The sequence below is a fragment of the Saccopteryx leptura genome, chromosome 2 (assembly GCF_036850995.1).
Source record: "Saccopteryx leptura isolate mSacLep1 chromosome 2, mSacLep1_pri_phased_curated, whole genome shotgun sequence".
Classification (NCBI taxonomy): Eukaryota; Metazoa; Chordata; class Mammalia; order Chiroptera; family Emballonuridae; genus Saccopteryx; species Saccopteryx leptura.
This window is the reverse complement of record NC_089504.1, coordinates 78,819,281-78,846,255: the sequence shown is the minus strand read 5'-3', so window position 1 is coordinate 78,846,255 and position 26,975 is coordinate 78,819,281. Positions and strand designations below refer to the sequence as shown.

The following is a 26,975-nucleotide window of genomic DNA, read 5'->3' as shown; positions in this document are numbered from 1 at the left end:
GATAGATAGATAGATGATAGATAGATAGATAGATGATAGATAGATAGATGATAGATAGATAGATAGATAGATAGATAGATAGATAGATAGATAGATAATGATAGATTTTTTTGAGGTGGGAAGGGTTATATCTTCAAAGGTGTCTATCTTGAAAGATGAGGCAAATCCCTAACAGGTGAGAGGTGTTTAGAACCGTTTAAATATTCAATTAGATCAGTTGTTATCAACTGTGGCTACATGCTCAAATTACCTGGGAACTCAAGGAAAACTGCCAGTGTCTGAGTCTACCTTGTGGGAGGGAGGTTGGTGGCTGCCCAGGCATTTTTAGTTCCAAGTTTCAAAGATGTTTTTGATGTTAGAACCCTGAATTATACAACGGTTCTGAGCGAATTCACCGGATGGCTTTCTTGAACCAGCCTTTATTTGTTTTAGAATCCCTGACTTCAGTTGGCTCCAGGCCCAACCCTCACCCAAATTAAAAAGAAATCCCAGGTTTTCTTCTTAGCCCCTTTTTCTGAGATTGTAGGGGAGACTTTAATGACCAGGCAAAGCTATCAGCTGCCTTGAATCTGGGAAAAGATAACAGTTTCTGGGCTGTGGAAGTGGAGTAATAATAACTGCTGATGTTTATTGGGCACTTGCTATGTGTGTGAGCTATTGTGCTAAGTATGTTGCATGACTTGTTTTATTAAATTTCGCAATAATACTTTGAGGTAGATGCTATTATTGGTCCCCAGTTTGCAGACAAGGACCCTGAGACACAGAAAGTTTACACTGGTGGAGCCAGGATTTGAGTCCAGGCAGTCTGGCTCAAGAATTCCCACTCTTAACAACCACACCAGGAAGGTTCTCAACCTGGTGTGTATCAGCATCACCTGGAGAGCTAATAAAGTACACACGGGCCCAAGCTTGTTGAAGTAGGAGGAGCCTGGGCCTTTATGATTTTAGCAAGTGCTCAGCTGATTCTGATACTCCAAATAGGGACCTACTACACCACACTATCTGGGGAAAGCAAAGGTAGGTTTGTAGTTGTTTGTATGGAAAATAATAAGTAATAATACAAGAATAAACTTTTATATACTCACAACTGTAAACCTACTTTGCCAACCCCTATATTGCTTACAGATAATAAAGCTGTATACACACACACACACACACACACACACACACTCTCTCTCTCTCTCTCTCTCTCTCTCTCTCTTTCTAAGATGAAAGGGGGCCTTGGGCAATGAGGTTTTGACCTTGGTATGGGCCAGACCAGAAGAAAGGTAAGTAAGCTCAATGTACAAATTACAATGTTGTAGACTGGCAGACAAAGGCAGAAACCATCTGCATCAGCGGATAGTGAATGGATAGAAGGAGGGAGGAGAGAAGTCTATAAATCATGTTTCTGCATCTGAATCTCAAGCCTACCTTTGCTCCCATTGGTTACATATGGGAAAGACCCTGAGACAGTATTTCCTGGAATTCAAGATGCCATAGAATGAAGTCACATTATTTTATGTACCATGAAGAATAGCAAAAGCCATCCATTAAACTGTGACCTGCTATCAATTATAAGATGCATCCAAGTTTCTAAAATAAGAAAAAAAATTGTGTATCTCAGGATCGATGAAATACGGTACAAGCAGTGAACTCTAATGAACTTGATTCTGAAACTGTGGAAATCACTCAGCACGTTGGGGAGGCTCCTGCTGACAGAGTCCAAATAACATAGTTCCAACAACATGGAAAATAGTCTGTACTGCATATTTTAATATGATTTGTTTGCTAAGAAAATTGAATACACATACACTAAAAGTAGAGGAATTCACACCACCCTTTAGGTTTCGGTACTCAGATTTCTTATCTGTGAAATGGGTTATGCTATGGTCTATCTAGGGTAACATCGATAAACAAATAGCTCAGTACTTGGCACATAGGAGGAGACTGAAAGTCACATTTTTCCCCCTTCAGTGATTCTGAAGAGATTTTTCTGTTGTGTGCAGTCAATTTGGGGGAAGGAGGAAGGAGAGTTAAAGTGGTAGGTGTCCAGAATTAGAATGAAAGTCAGAAGGGCCATATGATTTCAAACATAAACACCTGTTTGATGCTGTTCCAAAGCAAATGTACTTTATGAGGTGAGGCCAGGCTATAATCAATTTTGTACTAATGCTGAATAAAGGACTACGTGCACTTTGGAGACTATTCATAATTAGGAGATGAAGAAATTATATACCCGCTGGATTCCAATGCCTGATTAAAAATCTGATGCCTTAACATTTGGAGTCATAAAGAAAAAAATACTGAAAAAAAAATGGACATTTAGTTCCCACTTTCGTTAGTACAATTTGTGGGGGTTTTTTTGGGGGGGGGTCACATTGTATTTTTAATATAAAGTAGTAAATTTATGAATTTTAGATAGGGCTTGATTATTTTCTGAAGCCCACAATTAATATTTAATCAGGGCAGATAACTTAAATTTAGATCCTTAATGTTGCAACTTTTATTGGCGTTTCAGCTGTTTTCAAAGGGAACTTCACATGTGGAGCCCATATTAGATAATGTGGAGCACTGCAAGAACTAGGGCAAAGATATTCGCTGGCTTCCCCTGGAAAGATTCATAACTGTGACACGAATCTGAAGAGCCGAAAAGGGCACTGTTTGGTGAGAAAACAGATAAATAACCACAGGAAAATACTGCATTTTCTGATTACCATATTCACCTGTGGTCCACAAATGCCCCCATGTTCTGGGCTTTGTGTTACGTGAGGATGATGAAGCTTTCAAAAAGCACAGGAGCGCCCATTTGAGATAGCCGCTATTCACTGAGAGTAAATTAAAGGTTAAGTCACAGCAATGTGGCAATCTTTTAGGAGGGTGGGGCCTGTATTCACTCTTTCCTGATGGAGTGACAGAAAGTTTTTAACTTTTTAGAATACTGACACATTTGCCACTCCATAGCCTGCCGTAATTGGGGAGGGAAAAGATCTCCGACTGTAGTTCACAATTTTGAACAAGGAGGCTTTCAATAAAAGTATTCGTTCATTCACACATTCATTCAGCAAACCTTTGAACCCCTACCCAGTGCCAGGCTACAGGCTGTACGGTAAGCAGTGGGACCCTAAGAGCCCAGAACACAGTTGGTGTTTTGAGTCTCTGAGGCTGCAAGATGTAACATGAAGGAATTTTTTCTGCAAAGAACTTTGTAGCCACATATGTGAATGCTTTCCCTCTCTCCATCACTGCTGCTGCCTTCAAGGAGTCTCACCAGGAAGGGAGCAATAATCTCCTAACTGGCCTTTTGGTCTCGGGGCCTCTCCACTCCACGCGGACCCCACAGCAGTCTTTCTAGAACAGCAGCTTGGCACGCAAGGCCTTTCGTGAGCCGGGTATGCTCCAGCCACTAGGATTCACTCGGTGCTCCTTGAAATCACCTTCTTTTTCCTTCCTGTGTCTCTGCTCGGGCAGGTGCCTCTGCCTGGAAGGCCCTCTTTCCCTCTCTTGTCTGCCTGATGAACTTCCATTGATCATGTAAGATGTCCCTTTTTTCATGTTACCTTTAGTGACCCATTTCAAAGCCAAGTTCATATGTGCCGAGCCCAGAGCCTGGGTCAGTGCAGACAACAAACACCGCTTCGTTCTCCTGTGTCCTTCCTTGTGCTACCATCACACTTTATTTCTCCACTCAGCCTCTTTCTGTATTATCTTTTTAAACCTCTGTTTAGAATGTGTGAGTTTTCTGGGTGTTAAGATTGTGTCTCGACTCTCTTTTTTTTTTTTTTTGTATTTTTCTGAAGCTGGAAACGGGGAGAGACAGTCAGACAGATTCCCGCATGTGCCCAACCGGGATCCACCCGGCACGCCCACCAGGGGGCGACGCTCTGCCCACCAGGGGGCGATGCTCTGCCCCTCTGGGGCGTCGCTTTGTCGCGACCAGAGCCACTCCAGCGCCTGGGGCAGAGGCCAAGAAGCCATCCCCAGCGCCCGGGCCATCCTTGCTCCAATGGAGCCTCGCTGCGGGAGGGGAAGAGAGAGATAGAGAGGAAGGAGAGGGGGAGGGGTGGAGAGGCAGATGGGCGCCTCTCCTGTGTGCCCTGGCCGGGAATCGAACCCGGGACCTCTGCACACCAGGCCGACGCTCTACCACTAAGCCAACCGGCCAGGGCCTTGTCTCTCTTTTTACTTCAAGCAAAGTGTATGGCATGCCAACCCAAGACAAAGTTTTCACTGATACAAGAAAAAATAAAGAGAAAAATAAGGACAAGAGTTAATTTTTCATAAAACTAGATGTGTTGAATTAGATTTTCCTCTGAAATTACATACTTAAAAATTTTGGCTTATTCAAATAACCTTTAATTTGCAGAAGTGGAACAAAGCATCAGAACCAGGACAGGAATGGAGGGTTCCAATCTGCACTCTGCCACGACTAGCCGACCAACCTGAAGTATGTTATATAACCTTTCTGTGCCTCAGTTTCCTTAGCTGCACACAATGAGGAAAATAATTATAACTACTCCATAGGATTGTTATGCGAATTAGATAATTTATGTGGAGTACATGTCACATTGAAGCAAGCACCTTCTATAACATTAATTGTTATTATTTCATCTGTAAAACTTTGATGATAAAAGTTTTATTGTCTTAACAAAGTAAAAAATTAGAAACTTTTTATCTGTTTTCCATGCTTCCTTTCTAGTTGCAGACATATCTTTTTTTACTCTTGAACTTTTAATGATCAATTATAAGTCTGTGAATCATTGCTTTCAATAATCTAGAACTCTGAAATGAACATAAACCACTCAATGGGTTTCTCAAAATCAAGATCCTGGAGTCTATAGCCAAAACAGTCCTACTGATATGAGTCCCAGCACTACTGAACTGAAGTTGGCAAAGTGGGACTTCCGGGGGTAAGAATGCCTGCCTTTGATTAAGGCAGGTTGGGGCTGGTAACAGATATGGCCGAGGTGTTGGAAAATCAGAGACCTTCCTAGCAGAGAGCTGAGAACATGCTGACTGGTTGCCAGGATGATGCTCAAAGATTTGTCAAGGTCCTACATACTAATGGTTTCCACAGAGCAAGCTAAACCTTTTAAGGAAAACCCTACTTCGATTAGTGTTCTACATGCATGCCACTGAGGCCTTTTATTCTCTTGAATGAGGGGCTCATTTCAAGGTTTCACTACTTAAGCATAGTCCTAAGATGGAAAAGACAGGTGTTTATGTGTCAAATAAACACAGAGACAATGTAACACACTCATTAAGCTTAGATTTCAGTATTACTAAAAAAGAGGATTCCAGGGGGGAAAAAAAGACACAACTCAAAGGAGTGACCTTAAATATAAATCTTTAGAGTTTTTCTAACACATTCTTTCTTGAATTACTATAAATAATGAATTAATGTGTCTATTTCTTTAGGCAGAGACCCCCTTACATCAGCAATAGTTAAATACACAGTTTAAAGAAAATAATATCATGACAGCAACATAAAACCAATGGAAAGTACAGGCCAATTAATTCCTGCCTCCTCCTCCCTACCTCCCCGTCCCAAGTGCTTTCTGATGTTATATGCAGAAAAGACCCATCTTTAGAACCGTGTCTGTTTTATTCAACACGGTATACCCAGTACCTAGCACAATGCCTTATACATAGTGCAGTAAATATGCAATTCTGCACTGACAGGGGGAAGCGAACACTTCTTGGAGACCTATTATATGCAGGGTCCTGCATGACGTTATTTCGGATATCTATCACCAAACACTTCCACATTTTTTCATTGACATGGAAAGCAAGAGAAATAAAGCTTACCAATATGATATAAGTCTATGTCAAGAGACAAGAAGAGATAAGCTGTACAGACTTTAGTCCCCTATTTTTGCCATGTCACCCTAAGGTTTATAAACCATCAATAATCCTTGAGTTTTTACTCAAGCTGATTTTTTTCATCAGCTTCATTGGTTCATTTGTTTCTTCTGAATGTGCCATTTCAACATTTCAACCTTTATCTACCAAGGCCAGCTCACCTGGCTCTTACATGAAGGGCCTTAGAGTCCACATAGTATAATAGAAAGAGAATACATTCTTTCTCAAAGGAATATGGACTCACACTGAAGAGATTTGGCCTCCAGCATCTGAATCTTACCTAGTTGGTGTTTTTAGCAAATAGGTCTCAAATCTCTTGGCACACATTTATATTTTAAATTCAATTATCTGCAAAATAAACTGGCTGGAATAGGTAATTAATTCACTTATTTAACATTTTTTTTTCTGGTGTTAGGGATGTAAAAATATCCAAGACACAATAAAATCCAAACTCCTGCCTTCAAAGATATCATAGTCAACTGAAGTCACATTTTATGCTACCTCAAATATTCCTTTTAATTTTAAACCACTATAAACCTATGTCCTGGGATCCCAGATGTCAATTAAACTAAGTCTTTAACAGTAATTTCAAGGTATGTTTGTTATCTCAGACCAGCTACAAGCCCCAAAGTAAATGTGTCGCACATGAGGAAAATTGCATTGGATCTCAATGATCAATGGTTGTAGCAACTACAATGAAAAAACAGACTATTTCTAAAAAACTTTCCTCTACATCTCACTACAGCACCCAAGCAGTAGGGCATGCTTTTTGTTTCCATGACCCTTTTTCAGTTCTGGTTCTATTGATGAAGTACAATATTGGAACAATACTCTGGCAGACTTCAAATGGTGACTGAGATTATAGGAGGCAAAGTAGGCTGAGAAATCGGACACCCTACCATACCTTACTATGAGAACAAAGGAGGGTATATTTATTTTATTGGACAGTTTGAATTTATTATAGGTGGCTCATAATTTCCTGTCTCATTTCTTTGGGGCTCTTGGAATTTATGTCAGGATGTCTTAGGTTATCACACTCCTTCCCTCCTTTGTCCCAACATTTATGCCAACAGACTGAATTAACTTAGAGAAAGTCCCCGGACAAAAATTGAAGGGGAAAAATACCCAAAGCTTTAGATGAAGAATGGCAGAAGCTTTGGAAAAAAATCTGAAAAAGCAATGAAGATGAAAATGGAAACTCTGTGAAAATTAATGTAGTGTAGAATTGGCGAACATACCACTTATTTCTTTAAACAAATAGAAGAAAGAACCCGCTTATGAGGTGCACCCAAATAATTCACAGGTGGTGAAACTATTAGAGTCTTGCAATTTCTTGCCTCAGAAGTGGAATAAATCTCCTGCATTATAAATGGCATATGCTCATATATGTGATATTTCTACTATTTCCTTTCTTTCAACTATCCCCCTTTCCGTGCACAAGACCTTTTGGGTTTTATTGTAATTAGTTTATTTTTAATATGACCTTTAGTGAAAAATCTAGTGAGGAAAGGAGATGCAACCTACTATAGTAATTGCACTTACAGAAATATAATTTCAAATGAAGTAGTTTTTTTTTTCATGGTTCAGTTATTATAAAGTAAGCACAATGTAGTAGAAACTACATTAGATTGAAGTCTGCCAGCATGATGTTTCAATGATACCGGGGCAGAGGGAATTGGTCCTAGATATTAGTCACACATAAGTAATGGTAATTCTCACAATGATAAGAATTTGCTTTGAGAATAATTTTTTCCTAAAGAATCTCTTTTAACTAAGAAACTATTCTAGTGTGTTCTGTTGCACAAATTGATATCCTGAATTATGGAAATTGGGAAAAAATTAATGTTTGAAGTCAAATACTGACTTGATAATATGCATAAAGTAAATAGTCTGTGGAAAGTCACAATTTACATTTACACATGGGTAAGAGAATTAAACAGATAGAATCTATACAGGTGCAGAAAGTTACAGGATTAGCCATTTTGTGGGGCAATTGAAAATAATAATATCTATCACAGAACTATTCCCTACAGAAGAGTTTCTTGAAACATTTAGAAACTGATAATACAATGCCCAATTAGTAACCACCAAGCTCCTCATTGCAAGATTGTGTTTTAATCTATTTTCCATAGAGCCTGACTCTGTGTGGGTATATAGCTGGTGATAAGTAAATGATTTTTACATTTAATTAATCACTTGAAGTTTTATAGTACTTTGAAGTTTACAAGACACTTCAACATCTGATGCTACGTTTGCCTCTCATGACATCCTGCAGTAGATGGAACGGGTAACAGTGTGTGGATGAATAGATAGAAACTGGAGTGAGTTATATGACTGAGCCACAATCATAGAGATAGAATCAGTGCAACAGCCAGATGGTTACACTTTAAAACTAGTGTCACTTTCATGACCTTCTAGGTCATCAAAATGTATCAAAGATAGTTTGAGACTAGGTATAGTCAAGAAGTATATTCTACTTCCTATGCTGCTGTATGAAACATTTGTTTTCTTTGGATATATGAATCTGTCTTCCTCTCTGTCACTTGTTCATTCCTTTAGTTTCTGACATCTGTCTTTGGACCAGCATTGGTATCATGCCTTGGTGTCTGCATCTTGGTATCTTTTCTCTTTTTGTTTTCTTTGCCTGCCCCTTAGGTCTGTGTGGTTCTATGTCCTTGACCACGTTGGTTGGTGCTTTAGGAAACTAGCCTCCAATTGTTTACCAGATTTCTGCCTCTCTTGGTTCCTTTCCTCATTTCTTACTGGTCCACTCACGTCTGGATGCTATGTTTAAAAAAACAAGAATGAACCCATTTTTCCTGTAGTACTGACAAACACCCCCAAGTACTTAGCATGCTCTACGTTTGTGATAAGTTGCACACCACCAAAGATTAAATCACCATAAGGATGACATGGCACTTTCTTATTTCAGTTTTCCCATATAATAAATGGAAAGATGTATCAGTAATTTATCAGTGAGTACTACTAGAATGCTTGTAAAGTAGAATCATATGTTATTTAAAAAGGTTTTCAGTTGAACAAATAACACCTTTCTGCAATTCTTAGTGTTTAACACAACAAAGGTTTATTTCTTGCTTGTGGTTAAAGGAATGTCCACAAAAGTAACCCTATGTGAGTAGTGGTGTGGGGCTCTGCTCCATGTTGCCATTCAGGGACCACAGCCTTCCATTTGGTGGCTTTGCCATTCTCTAGAATCTTAAAGTTCTCTACTGGATCTCTGCTTCGTGTAAGCAGGAGAGAGTGGTTAGAAGTACAGAGAGGATTATATGAGAGATGTCAGGCTTAGAAGTGCCATATTTCACATCTAACTATAATCCTTTGACTAGAATGTAATAATATTGCTCTATTCACTCACAGATAAAGCTCGGAAATATAGATTATCTTTGTGTCAAGTACTAAAAAGAACTGAGTTATCATGACTCCATAGCATTATTTCTGCTAAAATGAGAATTTATAATTACTTTCTAGTTTTATAAAACTGTGGCTAATGTAAATATTATTTTCTTCCTGAAGATTAATTTCATAAAAGAGAAAATACTTGAGAACTAAATAAATTTTTAAAAGAAATAAAATGTGCACAATTCATTTGAATTAACAATAGCAGAAGAGATTGTTGTTCAATTGTTATTTATTGTAGGAATGTATATGTTTATGAGAAAGAGAAAGAAACAAAATAGATGTCTTCTCTTTGGAATTTATTAAGATTGCTGACTTGGTCTTCCCAACATCAGGGTTAGTGAAATACTTCCTATGTGAAGTGGATGCTCACATTTTCCCTTGTTAAGTGCCGTTGATCTCCTTTTCACTGTCTCTTGCCAAGTCATTCTTATTCATCCATTAAAAAACATTTATTGAGATCTAATCATCAGACATTCTGGGAGAAGTGGGAGGAACAAGTCATTCCTTCTGTTGTCACCCACAACTTTATGGAGTAGACAGACATGTAAGCACAGTATGAGAAGCAGAGTCAGAGATAAATGGAGGAAGCACAAGAACTAGAAGAAGTTACAATTAAAAACATTAGAGAGAATACAATTAGGTATTTATGCCCCTGAAAAACAATTACTACATGCTGACTATACATGTAGCTATATATTGGTGGAATTTGGGATGGGCATAGTCAAACAGAGACATTTACAGTATATCTCCTAATGAAGGTTAAATAATTAATGAGATAAATTTCTATGACTGAAATGGAGACCGTTAATAAATACAGGAAACATTCAAACTGATTTATAAATACTGAGCCTCTGGAAATGCAATAAACAAAAAGCCAGAGGTCATTGTCGGCTGTACACTACTACCATAAGGACATCTACATAACATGGCCAGAAAACTTTTAACTGCCCTGCATGGTAGGTACTCCAGTTAGCAGGGTCCCAGGGAGGAGAAACCAGAACAGTTAAGCTTTATACAATGTAGGTTTTAATCTTGAAGTTCAGGAGTTGGGGAGACTTAGTCATTTAATTTTGAGCTCATGGAAAGAAGGGGTTGATAGCAACAGCTTACCCCAGTTAGCAGGCAGGATCCCCACACAGCTGTGCTGGCCTACTTCAATTAGGATCCTTTAAGACTGACATCACCCTGGTATGCCAGTCCTAAGCTGCTCATGAGCCAGTACTGCCAATCAAGCCAAAATTCAACCACATTGTATGGTTGTTATGATTTAGACAGAAAATGACATGAATTTGTCTCATTCTGGTGAAAACACAAAGTTTGAAGCCAGCTCTCTAGAAGATGAAAGTTAGTAAAAATAGCAAGACTGTAACACTTAATTTAGACACATTTTCCTGTGATTATTTCAACACAATTAACCAGTAGGTTGCTCATGATAGTTCCAGGAATGCTCTCACTAAAAAAAAAAAAAAAAAAAAAAAAAAAGCCTTTCATGCTATGAAGAGGTCATTTTTGAATCACTCTACTCATGAGAACACAAGAACCAGTAGAATACGCATAATGAAGGAAGAGTAGAAGGAAACTTAAATATTTAGATTGAGAAACTTAAATAATTATACCTGAAACCTGAAACAGATACATTTAAAATAGGGCTGTTACTTGACCAAAGAAATTGGACTTTACATATGAATTTAGAAAATACCAAATACGTGGAGAATTAGAGAACTATGTGATAGTCTCTATAAAATCCTTCTTCTCTTAATTTAGTTCACAGTTTTGATGCCTGAATATATGAGGCACTCTAGTATGTGTTACAGAAAATGCAGAAATACACAGGACACTGTATTTTTTCTGAAAGAGTTATAATTATATTTTGATTAAGCCATAATAAAGGGGAGGACCAAAACACCAGATCACATCTCATCCAAACATAAATCCTGTGCAAAATGCACCAACATACACTGGGTTAAAAAAATGAGAACCAAGTATGGGTTTAACCACACTTTACTGATTAAAATTACATAAATTAAATCTACTTTAATTTTGTTATAAGGATAGAGGGTTAAACTTTGTGCAGCTCCTAGGTTTGAGTAACAGTGTACCCCATGATATGCCAGAGAGCTGTTTTCTGGTTTATTCATACATATTGATAAAGGAAAATCAACATGTATTAACACTTGTTGAAATGCACAAATACATTCATTTATTCATTCTCTAAGTTTCTGTCAAAAGTCTTCAATATCCATGTAGTCTTCCAAGGGAAAAGAATTCATGGTGTAACAAGATTCTTTTGTAGTTCACTAGTGACCACTATTGGACATACTTCCCTCAACTTATATAAAGCAATAGAACTGGTTCACATGAAAATAACAACGGAGTCCAGAAAGTGGTCCTGGACAGACCAAGACACTAGGAACAGGGGCCTGAGAAAACAAATATGCAGCTGACCATGTCTAGACAAGAAACTTCACTAAACATAAAGAAAATAATTTAAAAGAAATGCCTCACTATGTTTTGCAGATTTTTGCACAAAAAATATTCTTGATTTAAAGATAATCTAGGCATGATAATAAACAATAGATACAGAATGAACAGTTACAAGAAGGTGCTTGTGTGTGTGTGTGCATGCACACACGCATGCACAGTCTCTCTCTCTCTCTTTCTCTCTCTCTCTCTCTCTCTTTCTTCTTGGAGCAGGCCACAATCTGCTGTAAATAAGGGATTTAGCATTCATTCCACAAGCTAATGGTGCGTCTCGCCATCCAAGATAGATCCACTTAGATAATAGCGGAGGAGAGTGCCAGAGTGACTGAAGGGAACGGGCTATTGTGTTTGACTAGTTTCCATGTATAAATTAGTGCAGAGAAGAAAAAGAAATTCAACAGAAAAACACATGTACTTTATTATAATTCCAAGTGTTACTCTTGCAACTCCCACAATAGCAGGCGAAAGAGCTTAAAACCACTTAAAAGAAACAAAAAGCAAATGCAAATTTGATTAAATGCCTTTCTGACAAGAAGTGATTTGACTTCAAGTTTGGATGGACACATATGTCAAGGGCTGGTCATGGTTTCTGCCACATTCTTTTTGAGCTAAACAATTGGGACAAAAATAAAGAACAGGAGGGGGAGAGTGAAAAAGGGAAGTAGGGTGGGAAGATGTGGGAAGTTGGGTTATGTGGCTTAATTTGACCACTAATATCAGGATGAAAATCTCTTGATCAGTACTACTGTCCTAGTGTGTCCAGTATAAAAGTGAAGTCTATGGTGATTTGCATAAAAATATAGCTGGTTACCTAAAATAGATATGAAAGTCACAGGGACATCATTTTCTCAGGCATAATGCTCCAAATAGAAAGGACATTGGTGAACAACAGTTGATATTTGAACACACTCATGAACCAAGTCTTGATACAGATGGCTCAGCTGTCAGGGATTCAAGGATATGAAACCTGTTTTGAAGTCAAAACTGGCTTGTCACAAAACGAACAGGTTGTTTTTCATTTAAGATAAAGGGATCTTCAAAATTGCTTAAATTAATTCCAAGAGTAGACAGACACTTGTCATATATAAAAGAACCATGGAAAAACAACACAACCAGTTCAAGTTGTCTATCCAGACTGAAGGTTGAGCTGACAGTGTCACAGTTCTAGTTCTAAGTCAACTACTAATCAGGCTAAAGGTCACTTTCTCTTAGGCCAATCATTGAATTTTGGCTTCAAAGTTAAAGGAGGCAGTTAATGAGTAAGTGTAATAAGTGCCCATAATATTGTACACATCCCTAATAGACAAAATGATGCAAAAAGCCTAAATATCTCAGTCTACAGATCAACCACTGCCATTGCTTCCATCCTTGCTAAACATTTTATAATCACAGTACAAAGCAAACAAGTTATTTTCTCTCCATTACGTGTTTGATTTAGGTTCTCAAACATAAGCTTATATCCTTATCTGTAAAATGGGTTTAAAAATGTCTTACCGGCAAGGTTATTGTGCAAATGGTTTGTAATGCTTTTCCAACAACTGGCCCAGTGTTTGGCCCGTTTAGACACACAGGACCTGGCAGGTATTACTAATGCTGTTATCACTCTGCACACGGGTGTATCTTGGCACTCGCAAGTCGTTCTCTTTCTTTTTTTGCATAACTCTCAGAATCCCTGTTCATTTGAATAAGGTATGAAACAAACCTGGGTTTGATTTTAGTTTATCCTCAACACAATTGTTGTCATTATAACAAAATATGTTTTATGTTTTAAATCTGAAATGTCTCATTATGTGCTCAAATACACATATGAATAGTCAAAATATCAAAGAGGGATATAATGCATTTACCAAATGGGAGGCAAAAATAATCTATTCCTGAATGGGAAAGTTCTTCCAAACTAAAATGAGATCATACTTCATATGGAAGATACCAAAAAAGTAACGTGTACTGGTTAATTTGCTTTACGATGCAATTAGATGGCAAAATAACACACACTTTTTAAAAATCACAAAGAAAAAACTGACGAGGCAACCTAATGGTGTGTATATAAGTAACACGTCCCATATGGAAAAAATGAGACACCTTTCATAAATTGCTTGCTTCACTAGTCATAAAGCACACCTAAACATTCTGCTTTTTTATATATTCCTCCGAACAGCTAAAACTTACAGTCCATTCATGCTTAGAACTCAGTTTGCCTTTAAATTGTTAAAAAAAAACTTGAAAAAATATTTCTATATTTTCAACATTTGCAATGTAGCATTATGATTTCTTGGCTACCATCATGCAAATAAGTGGGAATGTATAAAATAGTTAATCATTGTCTGATTACCCTATCTGATGAATCTTCCTGGAGTTTTTCAATTTGTACCAAATGGCTTACTTCCCTTCTTCATAATTACAGGGCAGATCAAATTTGTCAGAGTGTAATCAGAACAAAACATTCCTTCACCATTGACAAATCAATGCAACCTATGTATTCTTTGCTTTTTTACCTAGTTCCCTTCTTGCCTTGTTGCCTTCTGAAGAAGTGCTGGCATGCCATAAATGTGACAGGGAGAGCTACGATCACGTTTGTTTGGAATCAGTGTGTGCAAATTTTGGAATCAAATCTTCAGATGAGGTTTACTAAGCTGCCTGCCCAGAACACTCTGGTTTAAAAAATGTGCATTGCTATTAATATTTTGAGTGTAGATTTTTTTGGACAGTAAGTGTTCATTTTCTGCCCATAAAACCAAGTATGAGTCACAATGGAACATTTACTTTGAGTCAAAAATGCAGTGTGTGCTGATGTTCAAGAGCAGAGCATCTTATCACTGTGACTATGGAAAGCAGCCGTACAGAAAGTCAGCATTTTCTTCTCCTTCAAAAGCAGATCTGAGATCAAAGACCATAATCCTCAATTCATAAATACCAGCATTAACTTGTATCCATAGATGACTTGCAGTAATTATGAGCTATAATCTGGGTTGGCTGCAAAAAGGCTCCCATTCCCTCTTTTACCTGGTTCCACAGCACATGTTCACAGAGAGAGAATTCTTAAAAGGTACTGGGGGAAAGCCCCCACAGCACATCCCTCACAAAATTCCAGGAACACCACAGTGAGTGAGTTTGATTTGAGGACGCCTGTCACCCAAATTCCAAGCATACATACCACCATTTACACAGTCCCAGCTCACAAACTCTGAGCAGTCTATCCCAAACTTCATGTCTCAATATTATTATCTACCTCTAACTAATCCCACAAAGTCTGGCAGACTTTATTTTGCTTGGGAAGTTGGAATTAAAGTTCTGAAAGATTTTTTTAAAACATGTAAATTATTTTACCTGTCATTTGAAGATAAAGATACACCCCCACACACACATATACAGCAGCACCTCAACAGCACCCAGACTAAATGGCAATAGCAATGTATAGAAAGGAAAAGACATTTACCAGGAGCAGGAAAGCCAGCAAGAGGAGCGGTGTGCCAGGAGTTGCCCGACGGCAGCATTCCATGCTTGGATCCTTGCCGGAATCCGAATCGGACACTGAATAAGCTGCTAAGTGCTCCTCTGCCTGCTGTCACATCCAGTCCTGGTGCTAACACTCCAGCCCTGCCTATCAGCTTCCATCAGCCCCGCTCACATTTCCTGACTAGGGGTGGGTGGGTAGGTGGATGGGTGGGGGGTAAGCTGAATGGAATCTCTCTCGGAGCAGGCAGCCAGCCAATCAGGCTCCTGCTAATCAGACATGCTGAATAACAAAGCCAGGGGGACAGAGAAAGTGTAACAGTGCTAGCAAAAAAAAGGGGGGGGGGAGGACGAAAAAGAAAGGAGAGCAGAGCGCGCAGCAGAGCGAGAAGAGAAATGCAAAAGCTGCAGAATTGTAAAAGATGAAGCCAAGCCCTGTGCTATTAACTAACCTGGTTAGTTCTTTGTGAGATATGTTTTTCTTTGCCATTTGCTTGTGCTGATGACCAATGCTTTGTAAAGTACAGTAGCTCCCCGTGACTCTGTATTGTTCCATTCAGGAGAGAAACTTAATTCCTGTCAATACATAACATATGCCATAAAGGGAAAGAGTCACAGACAAAACCTGACTTAATGTGCCCTTTAAATGTGTTCTGTACAGCTGCTTTATTCCTCTTCCATAAAGTTGCTCTTTATTTTCCCCTTGACTTGGTAAAGGGAGACGGCACATTTTTGAAAGTTACTCCCTAAACCTAAATAGTGGCATAAGTTACTTTGTGTATTAATTACTTCATCTGAAAAAAGGAAACTGATTCTTTGTAAAGTGACAGTGTAAAACATCCAGGCTTTACTAGGGCTAAAGGCACAATTAGAAATCTAGATCCACTAGTTTTAAAAGAAGCCCTTAACAAAGACGCGGGGATGAGAGGCGCTGCAATTTGGGGTTGAGGAACAGCCTGGTTTTGACACACTGCCAACTCTCAACTATCTGCTCTAGCAGGGGAAGAGAAAGAAAGGATGAATTAAATCCTCAGTTAATCCCAAAACCTTTAACGGACAGTTTCAGCCTCCTTCTTCATGTCCTTTATCAGAGCTGCTAGAATGCAGCAGAAAAGGCTGAAGTGAATTTTACCGTCTTTTTCCTTCCACTGGGGCAAGAGGGCAGGATGAGGAGATGACCGTCCAGGTGCAGTCCTGCCTCGGACAAAGTGCTAATGAACAGTGACATGATGACAAGGCCAAGGGAAGATCAGGAAGCTTCTGAGCTGGGTTAATCCACCAGCAAGCAAGATTTGACTCTACCAGAGGAGGATTTTATTGCAGTTTTTAAAAAGTGTCAAGCATCCAACAAGGCTGTCTTTCTTTCTATCTGCTAAGTACATCGAGATTTTGAAAGAATCAGACAGCAAACTTTGCCTTACATTTCCATAGGTGTCTCATGAGGAAGTTTTTCCTTGGTAGATCTGATAGCCGAGAAATATGTACAGGTAGAGGTAGAAGATGTTTAGAATTAATGTTCTTCCATTTCATTAATGAAAAAATATTGACAAGAGGCATGAAATATACCAATATGGAAAACCTGATGAAGCCATAATAGGCATGTGAATACAGGCAGGTCTGCCTATAAACATATCTGCAGTACTGTTTTTCAAAAAGGTGAGGAAAAGCAGGTTGTTCAATTCCAGGTTACTTACTTTGTATGGTATATCAATTAAAAACAGAAGAGCTTTAAAATTCCCATGTTTAACCTGTTAGGAAAGTCAAGGCATACAAGGAGCCACCATTTTCTCACCTAGAAAAATGGATAGTACAAATCCATAATGCAGAAGAGATATTCTTCTTTTATAAAGAGTCATTTACCAAATCTCTCAAAGACTAGCTAATGCTCATAAGCTAAGGAGTATTCATGAGTAACTGTAAAGATACTTGATTGGTGTTATTGGAAATCATTACTATAGTAAAACATGGATTGATTGAAATAAATTGTCACTAAGCTACATTATATATCTCCCTTTCACATATTAGCATTTTCTGCTACAGGGTTGTTGTTTTTTTTTTTTCCTTCTCTCAGAGTCATTAGCTAAATAGTCTCAACTACTTCTGTAAAAAAAAGGTGGAATATTTTATTTACACCACTTAACTTACACATAATCTTCATTCATTAGGCAGATCAAAAGGGAAGAACAGATTGTGGAGAAAGAACAACAGTAAAAATGGTAATGCTACAATACTATTTGTAGAGAAATAGAAAAAATTAGTATGATAAGAGAATAACTGGTGGCAATTTGTATGCTAGTCTAAATTCTTTCCTACTTTAGAAATAAATACTGTCTAGATCAGGGGTCCCCAAACTATGGCCTGCGGGTGGCATGTGGCCCCCTGAGGCCATTTATCTGGCCCCTGCTGCACTTCAGGAAGGGGCACCTCTTTCATTGGTGGTCAGTACTCACGTACAGTACTACTTCTGGTGTGACGCTGGATGCACACCTCACAGCTCCAAAAGCGCGCGGGTCTTATCACTTGTTACGGCTAGCAGTGACAAATATGGAACCGGGAATTGAGTATCTCAGTAGCCGAAAGCAGGCCCATAGTTCCCATTGAAATACTGGTCAGTTTGTTGATTTAAATTTACTTGTTCTTTATTTTAAATATTGTATTTGTTCCCATTTTGTTTACTTTAAAATAAGATATGAGCAGTGTGCATAGGGATTTGTTCATAGTTTTTTTTTATAGTCCAGCCCTCCAATGGTCTGAGGGACAGTGAACTGGCCCCCTGTGTAAAAAGTTTGGGGACCCCTGGTCTAGATGTATTGAGTCAGAGAGTTCTGCCTTGGGCTTTGATGGACGTGTCAATGTAAAGCAAGATGGTCACCTCAGTGGTCAATAGTACAATATGTTTAAGTCCAGCTCTGAATCATTCGTTGCGTGCTCAGGATGCCCACCACGGTGTCTCATGCTTCTGCTCTTTATGCTTACTGCATTCCCCTTCCTGCTGAGGATGCCCCATGAAATAAGGAAAAGCAGCTGCATAGTTGAACATTACACAGGATAGCGCAAACTCCAAGCTTACTGCAACTTCAGAAATAGGAGAACAAAATCAATTCGGGTTATGGTGATTGAGGTAAATTATTGAGACAAGCTAATTTTGGTAACTAGCAAAGTTTATGTTATATCTTTAAAGTTTACAAAATTATTTTGTATGCCCAACCCCATTCAACCTTTACAACTACTCTGTGAGGTTGGTTGAGTAACTCACTCTATTTCATCTTTGTGAAAATTAAGGCTCAGAGAAGTGAAATGACTTTCCTCAGGCCCTTGCTGGCAAGAATGGCCTTTGAATGAGGTCTTCTGACTTTGACTCACTCTCATCTCATCTGTATAGACACACACACATTTCTATGTAAATATGTGTGTACTCACATACACACACACTTTCAGATGTTAGTAGTGGTGTCATAGGGGTTAGAGGGGTATGTTCACAGTGAAGGCAAAGGAGCAGAAGGCAGGCTACCCTGAGTGTACTATGGGTATGTGTTACCTGACAATGGAAAGTACCTTATATTAGCGTATAGCTTCTTTGTCATTTCTAAAACCTTTATCAGTGCCAAGGGAAAATATCATCAAACCCTAGGTAATCTAGACCCATACTAATGGCAGCCTGGGAAAGGCCTCATATGGCATCTGAGCAGGGCGTTGGCCAAGTTCCTTTTCCCTCTGCAGGTATCTAAATTAAAGCCGTCTGCCAGTGTCTGAGCAGCGGCAGCACCGACTGCTCCAATACTGGTTACCGGCTCCCTGCACAATATATTAGGTGAAATGAAAGCAGAAGCAAGAGTGTCAGGGCTGTCTGAAGCATCATTCCAAATGGTATGGCTTTAACAATACTTAATTTAAAAAACACCAGCTTGGACAGGAGCAAGCTGTTAACATTCAGTGTGCTTTATGGCAGGAAAGAGTGAGCTAAACTCTCAGAATTTCTCTCCCTGGGGAGACTACGTTACAGTGCTCACTCTGGAGCCACCTGTCTCTTCCTGAGGCTGGGCCTTCTCGCATGGCCTTCTAGTTGCAGTAACTGGGGTCAAGAGGACAGAGGGTCTTCTGGAAAGAACTCAGGGGTGGGGAGCGTTGACGAGCTGGGTAGGGCCTCATCTCCCCTGTTGAAAGAGGTGGTTATGGTGGTGCCTGAGCCTTACTATCCTCACAGGCATGTGTAGAAGTTGTGTGATTCCCCTGGATAATTCTGAAAATTAAAGGAAGGAAAAATGGTGAGAGAATGAATAAGCTAAAACTACAGGAAGCCAACTGCTAGTCTCAGGGACAGAGCTGGAGTTTGAGCAGGTGTCTGTAACTCTCCAATTCACCTAATACCCACTTAACACCCAAGCAATTAGAGTGTTTGCTAAAATTTTCAAATCATCTTTTACAGGTAACCTAATGTGATATGAGCACAAACTTTGTAAGGTAGAGACTAATTATTATCCTCAATTTGCTAATGAAGAAACTACTGCTTTTTTTGCAGTAAGTGGGCTCATCAAAGTTACTTATTAGCAGGGGAAAATTGTAGCTTTGTCTAGGTAGTTTGATTTTCTGCTGGATAACTCTCTGAGAAATTGATGAAAATATCTACACTTATTGGGTCTCTCCCATGCCAAGCGATATTCTAAGTACTTTATTATTTCTTTTCATTCTCACCACAACCCCTATAGAGTAGGCATACTTATTATCTTCCTATGGATGGTAATTATGGCAGATTATTCATCAACAGTCATCCCAACCAGGTGCCTTCCTGAAACATAAAGGCCAAAAAACAAGAAACTACATTTCTGGGACTCCCTTGCAGCTAGGGTTCTGGGTGTAATTTAGATTGGGCTACTCAGTAATACCTCTGTAACATTTGGAAGGTGAAAGTGTGGCAGAGACCACTCTTTGCTCTTTGTGCTTATGAAAACCACTACAGAGCTATGTGGTTTGTTTAGAGCCATGCTAGCCAGTCACTACATGTGTAGGTGTCAAGAAGTAGGCTTGGGGTATGCAGTTGACTAGATGGATCAGAGAATGTGGGCAGTGGTTCTTGCAGCTCTTACATTTCCATTAAGCAGGTGACCTCCTGGTTAGGAAAGAGGAAGCAGCTCCGGTAGTGGTCTGCTGCTGTAGAGTTGCAGGGAGTCTTTGGAAAACTTAAACTAAAGACATTTTCCGTTGGTAATTCCAATACTCTGTTAGTTAATTACTACACATTATGCTTAGATTAGCAAGGGTAAATTCTGTTCTCTGTAACAGCATCCTTGACTGATATAGTTCCTTTAACAGAGGAGAAACTTAAGCCCAGAGAATAAAATAACTTGCCTAAGATCACATACCCGTAGAGAGAAAAGGCCAGGATCTGAACCCAGACATCTGTATTTCTAAGCATTAAGCCGCATGCCTCTTTGTAAAGCAAAGAGCCATAAGAATTTAGAGAAGGGAGAGATCATTGCCAGTTTGAGGACTCCGTGAGGAGTACCCAAATGGAAGACATAGAAATTAAAAAAGATCTTGAGATATACAGAGTCTTTTAGGAGATGAAAAGAAAAGGGGAGAGGCTCTATCAATAAGGACAATGGAGTAAGCAGAGAGAAAGCAGAAACATGTGAGACCTAGACTTTTACTTACCCTGACCTACACTATTTTAGGGTGCTTAAAGGAGAAAGAACATGTGTGGGGTTTTTTAATAATTTTATTTTTAATGGGGCGACATCAATACATCAGGATACATATATTCAAAGATAACAACTCCAGGTTATCTTGTTCACTTATGTTGCATACCCATCACCCACAGTCAGATTGTCCTCTGTCACCTTCTATCTAGTTTTCTTTGTGCCCCTCCCCCTCCCCCTTTCCCTCTCCCTCTCCCCCCTCCCCCTGTAAGCACCACACTCTTATCAATGTCTCTTAGTTTCACTTTTTATGTCCCACCTACGTATGGAATAATGCAGTTCCTGTTTTTTTCTGATTTACTTATTTCACTTCGTATAATGTTATCAAGATCCCACCATTTTGCTGTAAATGATCCGATGTCATCATTTCTTATGGCTGAGTAGTATTCCATAGTGTATATGTGCCACATCTTCTTTATTCAGTCATCTATTGACGGGCTTTTTGGTTGTTTCCATGTCCTGGCCACTGTGAACAATGCTGCAATGAACATGGGGCTTCATGTGTCTTTACATATCAATGTTTCTGAGTTTGGGGGGTATATACCCAGTAGAGGGATTGCTGGGTCATAAGGTAATTCTATTTTCAGTTTTTTGAGGAACCACCATACTTTCTTCCATAATGGTTGTACTACTTTACATTCCCACCAACAGTGGATGAGGGTTCCTTTTTCTCCACAGCCTCTCCAACATTTGCTATTACCTGTCTTGTTAATAATAGCTAACCTAACAGGTGTGAGGTGGTATCTCATTGCAGTTTTGATTTGCATTTCTCTAATAACTAACGAAGATGAGCATCTTTTCATATATCTGTTGGCCATTTGTATTTCTTCCTGGGAGAAGTGTCTGTTCATGTCCTCTTCCCATTTTTTTATTGGATTGTAAGAACATGTTTTTAAATTCTTTGTCCCACAGTCTCCCTTTTCCTACAAAGTGCCTAGCCCTTCATGTTCCATATAGAAGGAACATAACAAATTTTAAAATTTGATTTGTTTCTTTCCTATGTGCCCAAAGCACTAAGAGCTTCACCTCACTTTTTTCCCCCCAATAGCCTGCCATGCTTAATTCAGGGCTTCTCACATAGTAGGTACTTGGTGAGAACCTGTGACCCGGTGAGTAGCAGGGAAGAATTCTGAAGACTTCTTGGTGTAGTGCAAAGAACCCAGATTCTGGAGCCAGTCAGTGCAAATCCTAGCTGTTACACTGATTACCAGGAAAACGTTAAGGAAATAAATTTGAAAAGTCTCTGAGCCCAGTTTGTTAGCTTTGTTTTGTTTTTGTTTTAAGCTATTAAATGATGAGGGTAATGCTCAGCACCATCAGGCTATTATTGAAGGCAGTGGATTGAGGGGTATGCAGTCTAGCTCAGAGCTTGATACATGGCAAGAGCTCCATAAATCATTACCATGACACGTGGTGGGTATGTGATTGTGCACTGTACACATCTTTCAACATTTCTGTGTGCTGGAAAATCCTAATATAATATTGGAACCAACCTGTGGTGGTGCAGTGGTTAAAGCTTTGATCTGGAACACTGAGGTCGCCAGTTCAAAACCCTGGGCTTGCCTGGTCAAGGCTCAATGGGAGTTGATGCTTCCTGCTCCTCTCCCCTTCTCTCTCTCTCTCTCTCTCTCTCTCCTTTCTAAAATGAATAAGTAGTCCTTAAAAAAATAAAATAAAATATTGATAAAAAACATTACCATAATTTAGATTCTCATTCTAGGACTTTCTTTTCCTTTTAAAAAACAAACAAATGAGAGAGCACTGAACTGCACTGGGCAGATGGAATTGTTCACCAGCCCCAAATGCGGGGCCTTCTCCCTCTTTCTACATGTGGGGTTACAAATTACAAATCTTCCTACATGTGGGGTTACATGTTAAAATCTCAGAAGTTTGATACTGTATTATATTCAACAAAAACTTATACAGCACCTACTGTGTGCAAGTCACGATAAGTAGAGAATGCTGGCAACAGATAGACTGCCTTTTCTAGCCTATTTGACATAAACACCAATTTAATCATTTAGGTTTGAATTATGGTTGTAATATTTATATATTAAACACAAATGTAATATATAAACCCAAGGTCCTTGATTCTTAGTTTAGTACTATTTCCATGACATCATCCTCTACAGATAAAATAATTATAACAGAGCCAGACAATAAGGTGAACTGGTGTTAACAGATTTATAGACAATACAGAGAGAGTGGGATTAAAATGCAAAAGCCAAATTCCTCAGCTTGGCATTCAAGGACCTCCCTGATCTGCTTTCATCCCAGGATGACAGAAATCATGCTCCAGCCCAACTGTAATACCAATATTGCCCCAGTCCCCCAAGTCCTCCCACTTCCACACATCCGCTCATCCTTTGCCCCAGTCCCCCAAGTCCTCCCACTTCCGTACATCCGCTCATCCTCTGCCCCAGTCCCCCAAGTCCTCCCACTTCCACACATCCGCTCATCCTCTGCCCCAGTCCCCCAAGTCCTCCCACTTCCACACATCCGCTCATCCTCTGCCCCAGTCCCCCAAGTCCTCCCACTTCCACACATCCGCTCATCCTCTGCCCCAGTCCCCCAAGTCCTCCCACTTCCGTACATCCGCTCATCCTCTGCCCCAGTCCCCCAAGTCCTCCCACTTCCACACATCCGCTCATCCTCTGCCCCAGTCCCCCAAGTCCTCCCACTTCCGTACATCCGCTCATCCTCTGCCCCAGTCCCCCAAGTCCTCCCACTTCCACACATCCGCTCATCCTTTGCCCCAGTCCCCCAAGTCCTCCCACTTCCGTACATCCGCTCATCCTCTGCCCCAGTCCCCCAAGTCCTCCCACTTCCACACATCCGCTCATCCTCTGCCCCAGTCCCCCAAGTCCTCCCACTTCCACACATCCGCTCATCCTCTGCCCCAGTCCCCCAAGTCCTCCCACTTCCACACATCCGCTCATCCCGTCCCTTCTGTCCGGAAGGCCCTCCTTCCCATCTCTGCTGTGCTAAAATCCTTTGTGACCTCTGAAGTGTAGCACTAATGTTAGTTCTTCCACAAAGCCTTATACAAAATTGAGATTAGATAAATATTTGTTAAGTTAACATCCGAGTTAATGAACATTTGCTAAGTTACAGATATGGTAGCAAAAGAACAGCAAGAAAAAAGAGCAAGCAGGAGAATTACAAAGAAAATATGGCTTCTGAAAACGAAGGCAAAATGTAAATTAAAATTGAAATAAAATTTGAATTTCAAAATAGCAATTAAACCATGGAAAATCAGAGTTCTCTTCCTCTAAAATAAAATAGATCATTGTGAGCCTGTAATTTTATTCATTTTATATGCTGATTATATTTGCTAACACCAACTGAATGGTTTCCCTGTTAACTTATAAAGATCAACTCTATAAATAATGTCAAAAATATCAAAAACTGTCAAATGATGAAATCCTGAAAAGGACCTATAACTAAAAATAATTTATAGCATAGGTTGTTTTTGTTTTTTTTTGTTTTGCTGTTTGTTTTTAGGTTTTGTAAAAGGACATGGAGTTTGTGGGTAAAATTGGGTATGTTATTTTCCTACTTGAAAATGTGGTGAGCCTTTATCTTTTGAAAAGACTTTCATGAAGAAATTTTAAAATCAGTAAGTATGACAAAAGAGAAAAGTTACATAGAATAAAAAATAAAAGAATTAAATACAAACCAACAACAAAAACATTACAACATGTAAGTGTCCTGAGGGGGAAATACGGGGTATAACTGAGAGAAATAGGTAAAAGAATCCAGAGATCTATTTATTTTTACATCCGCATTTCCTAGAAGTTAAAATTCAATATTGGTTTCACAGTAGAGAAACTAGTAGTTATAGAAAGTATAGGGTTCCAAGGACAGAGGGAAGAACCTCAGGTCCTTAGACGTGATTATAGGGTCGGAGCCAATCACGGAGCCTTGAGGTTTCTTGTATTTATGTCCAGCCAGCTAAGTTCCCTGTGTGTTGCTTGAGCATACTTGTAGGATAAATGCCAGTAGAGGCATGCCTGCGATGTACAAAATAAATAGGCAATAAGGTCCAAGGCACATGACTCTGATGGGTTTCTCACGGTTTTCTTCAGAGAGATATACCTTGATCCAAAGCATCACACAGGCCTGCTGTTTGGTTTTAGTGTTTGGTTACATAGCTTCCCTCTGCATCTCCCCTTTTCTCCTGCTGTGCTCCCCTCACATTTCTATCACTAGGACTGAAATAGAAATGGTCTTGTCAGTCTCAGAATGGCCTAGTAATCATATACATTTACTTTTGCTCTCAACACCTTGGTTTTTAAACCCATGCCTGCATTTTAAGGGAAAAATGTTTAAATAACATAACTGTGCCAGAAATATTAACTATCTTCCAATATCTAACTCTTCTTCTTCTTTTTCTTTTTTTTTTTTTAATTTGGTAACAAACATACGTGAAGAGAGATATTTCTAGCCTCTTTTGCAGCTATGTGTGATGATCATGTGACAAAATTCTCCTTAAGGACATTTAAGTGAAGGTATAGGTGTAATTCCAGGACATATCCTTAAAGAAAAGGACATATCCTGCTTTACTCTTTTCTCCTTTTTATGACTAAAATAATAATGTGAAGGCTGGAGCAGCGATCTTTGACCATGAAATAACCTTAAATTGAATACTGTGCACCAGACAAAGGACTCTGGCTGCTTGACACTCTGGAATATCACAGTGCTCCTGGACTACCTACCTCCAGACTTTTATGAAAGACAGATGTTTAATACAACAAGTATGTTTTAACATAATGTATGGGTGGTTTAACTGTACAAAATAATTAAATAATAGGCAAACTACATGTTTCTCTATCACCTTAGATCATTAGAAAACTATAAGCCTGGCCTATTGCAAACTGGACTCTTAGAGAATTGCCTTAGCATACCTATGAATAAACATTATGCTCTGGTTTTGACTAATGGCCAACATAGACATGTGTATATGTGGAATACTTTTTGAGATATTGTAAAATTATCTAGGACAATTTTGCATATGTAGCTAAATTATATAAAAAAGTTCTATGGAAAATTCTCAGAACATAATAATCAAATATAAAAAGTATGCCTTCGATAGGCTGGTATGTTTTGTTTTATATGGAAGGAAAGCTATATATTTCCCCAAGTGTCCATCTTTGCTTTGGCTAATAGGAAGCTCAGAACAAAAATCTCTGCTCACTGCCAAAATTTTCCCTCAGTCTATGGTTTTCTAAAAAATTTTGCACTCTATCTTTCTTGATTTTCACATTTTTAAAATTCCATGTAAGTGGTTCAGTCTTCTTTTGCACTGCCATTCTATTTTATTTTTTTAAAGCTTAGTGTTTTTTATTTTATTTATTTATTTATTCATTTTAGAGAGGAGAGAGAGTTAGAGTGAGAGAGGGAGAGAGAGAGAGAGAGAGAGAGAAAGGGGGGAGGAGCAGGAAGCATCAACTCCCATATGTGCCTTGACCAGGCAAGCCCAGGGTTTTGAACCAGTAACCTCAGCATTCCAGGTCAATGCTTTATCCACTGAGCCACCACAGGTCAGACTGCACTGCCATTTTAAAAGAAGATTTTATTTATTCACTCCAGAGAGAAGAGAGAGAGAAGACAGGGAGGAGCAAAAGCATCAACTCCCATATATACCCAGGGTTTTGAACCGACAACCTCAGCATTCCAGGTCAATACTTTATCCACTGCGCCACCACAGGTCAGGCTGCACTACAATTTTACTCTAAACATTTTAATGTATTTGGAAGAAAGTGGGTATAAAGTGTAACTGTAGAAAAGGGAGCTGGCTATGAAGCACACTGAAGAAGATAGTAAAATAAGAGAGTGAGTTCATGCTGATGAAAACACTACTTTTATTTATCCTTATGGCGACTAAACTCATTTTTGTTAGTGTCATGATTTATTAAAACTTTGCCAGCCTATTCTACCCTTGCTAAGGTTTATATTTTATTTATTTATTTTTTTACTTATTTGGAGAAACTTTAAAGTTATTAAAGAAAACTTATTTGAACTGGATTATTCTTTCTTATATGTTCAATCTACATATGTGGAAACTTAATCCAGAGAAATACT

At 39.1% G+C, this 26,975-nt stretch overlaps 1 protein-coding gene across 5 annotated transcripts in view; it reads right to left on the bottom strand.

The window, feature by feature from the left end:
* ADAMTSL1 (ADAMTS like 1) overlaps positions 1–26,975 on the bottom strand; it is a 1,002,857-nt gene that overhangs the window by 439,374 nt on the left and 536,508 nt on the right. The window contains exon 1 of one of the 5 annotated variants that reach the window (XM_066368246.1): positions 15,179–15,322. The exons of the other annotated variants lie outside the window; for them this stretch is intronic. Coding sequence (XP_066224343.1) covers positions 15,179–15,241 — 63 coding nt within the window. The 5' untranslated portion in view covers positions 15,242–15,322. Of the gene's footprint in view, positions 1–15,178; positions 15,323–26,975 lie in introns of those variants that run through there. 5 annotated transcript variants of the gene reach the window in all.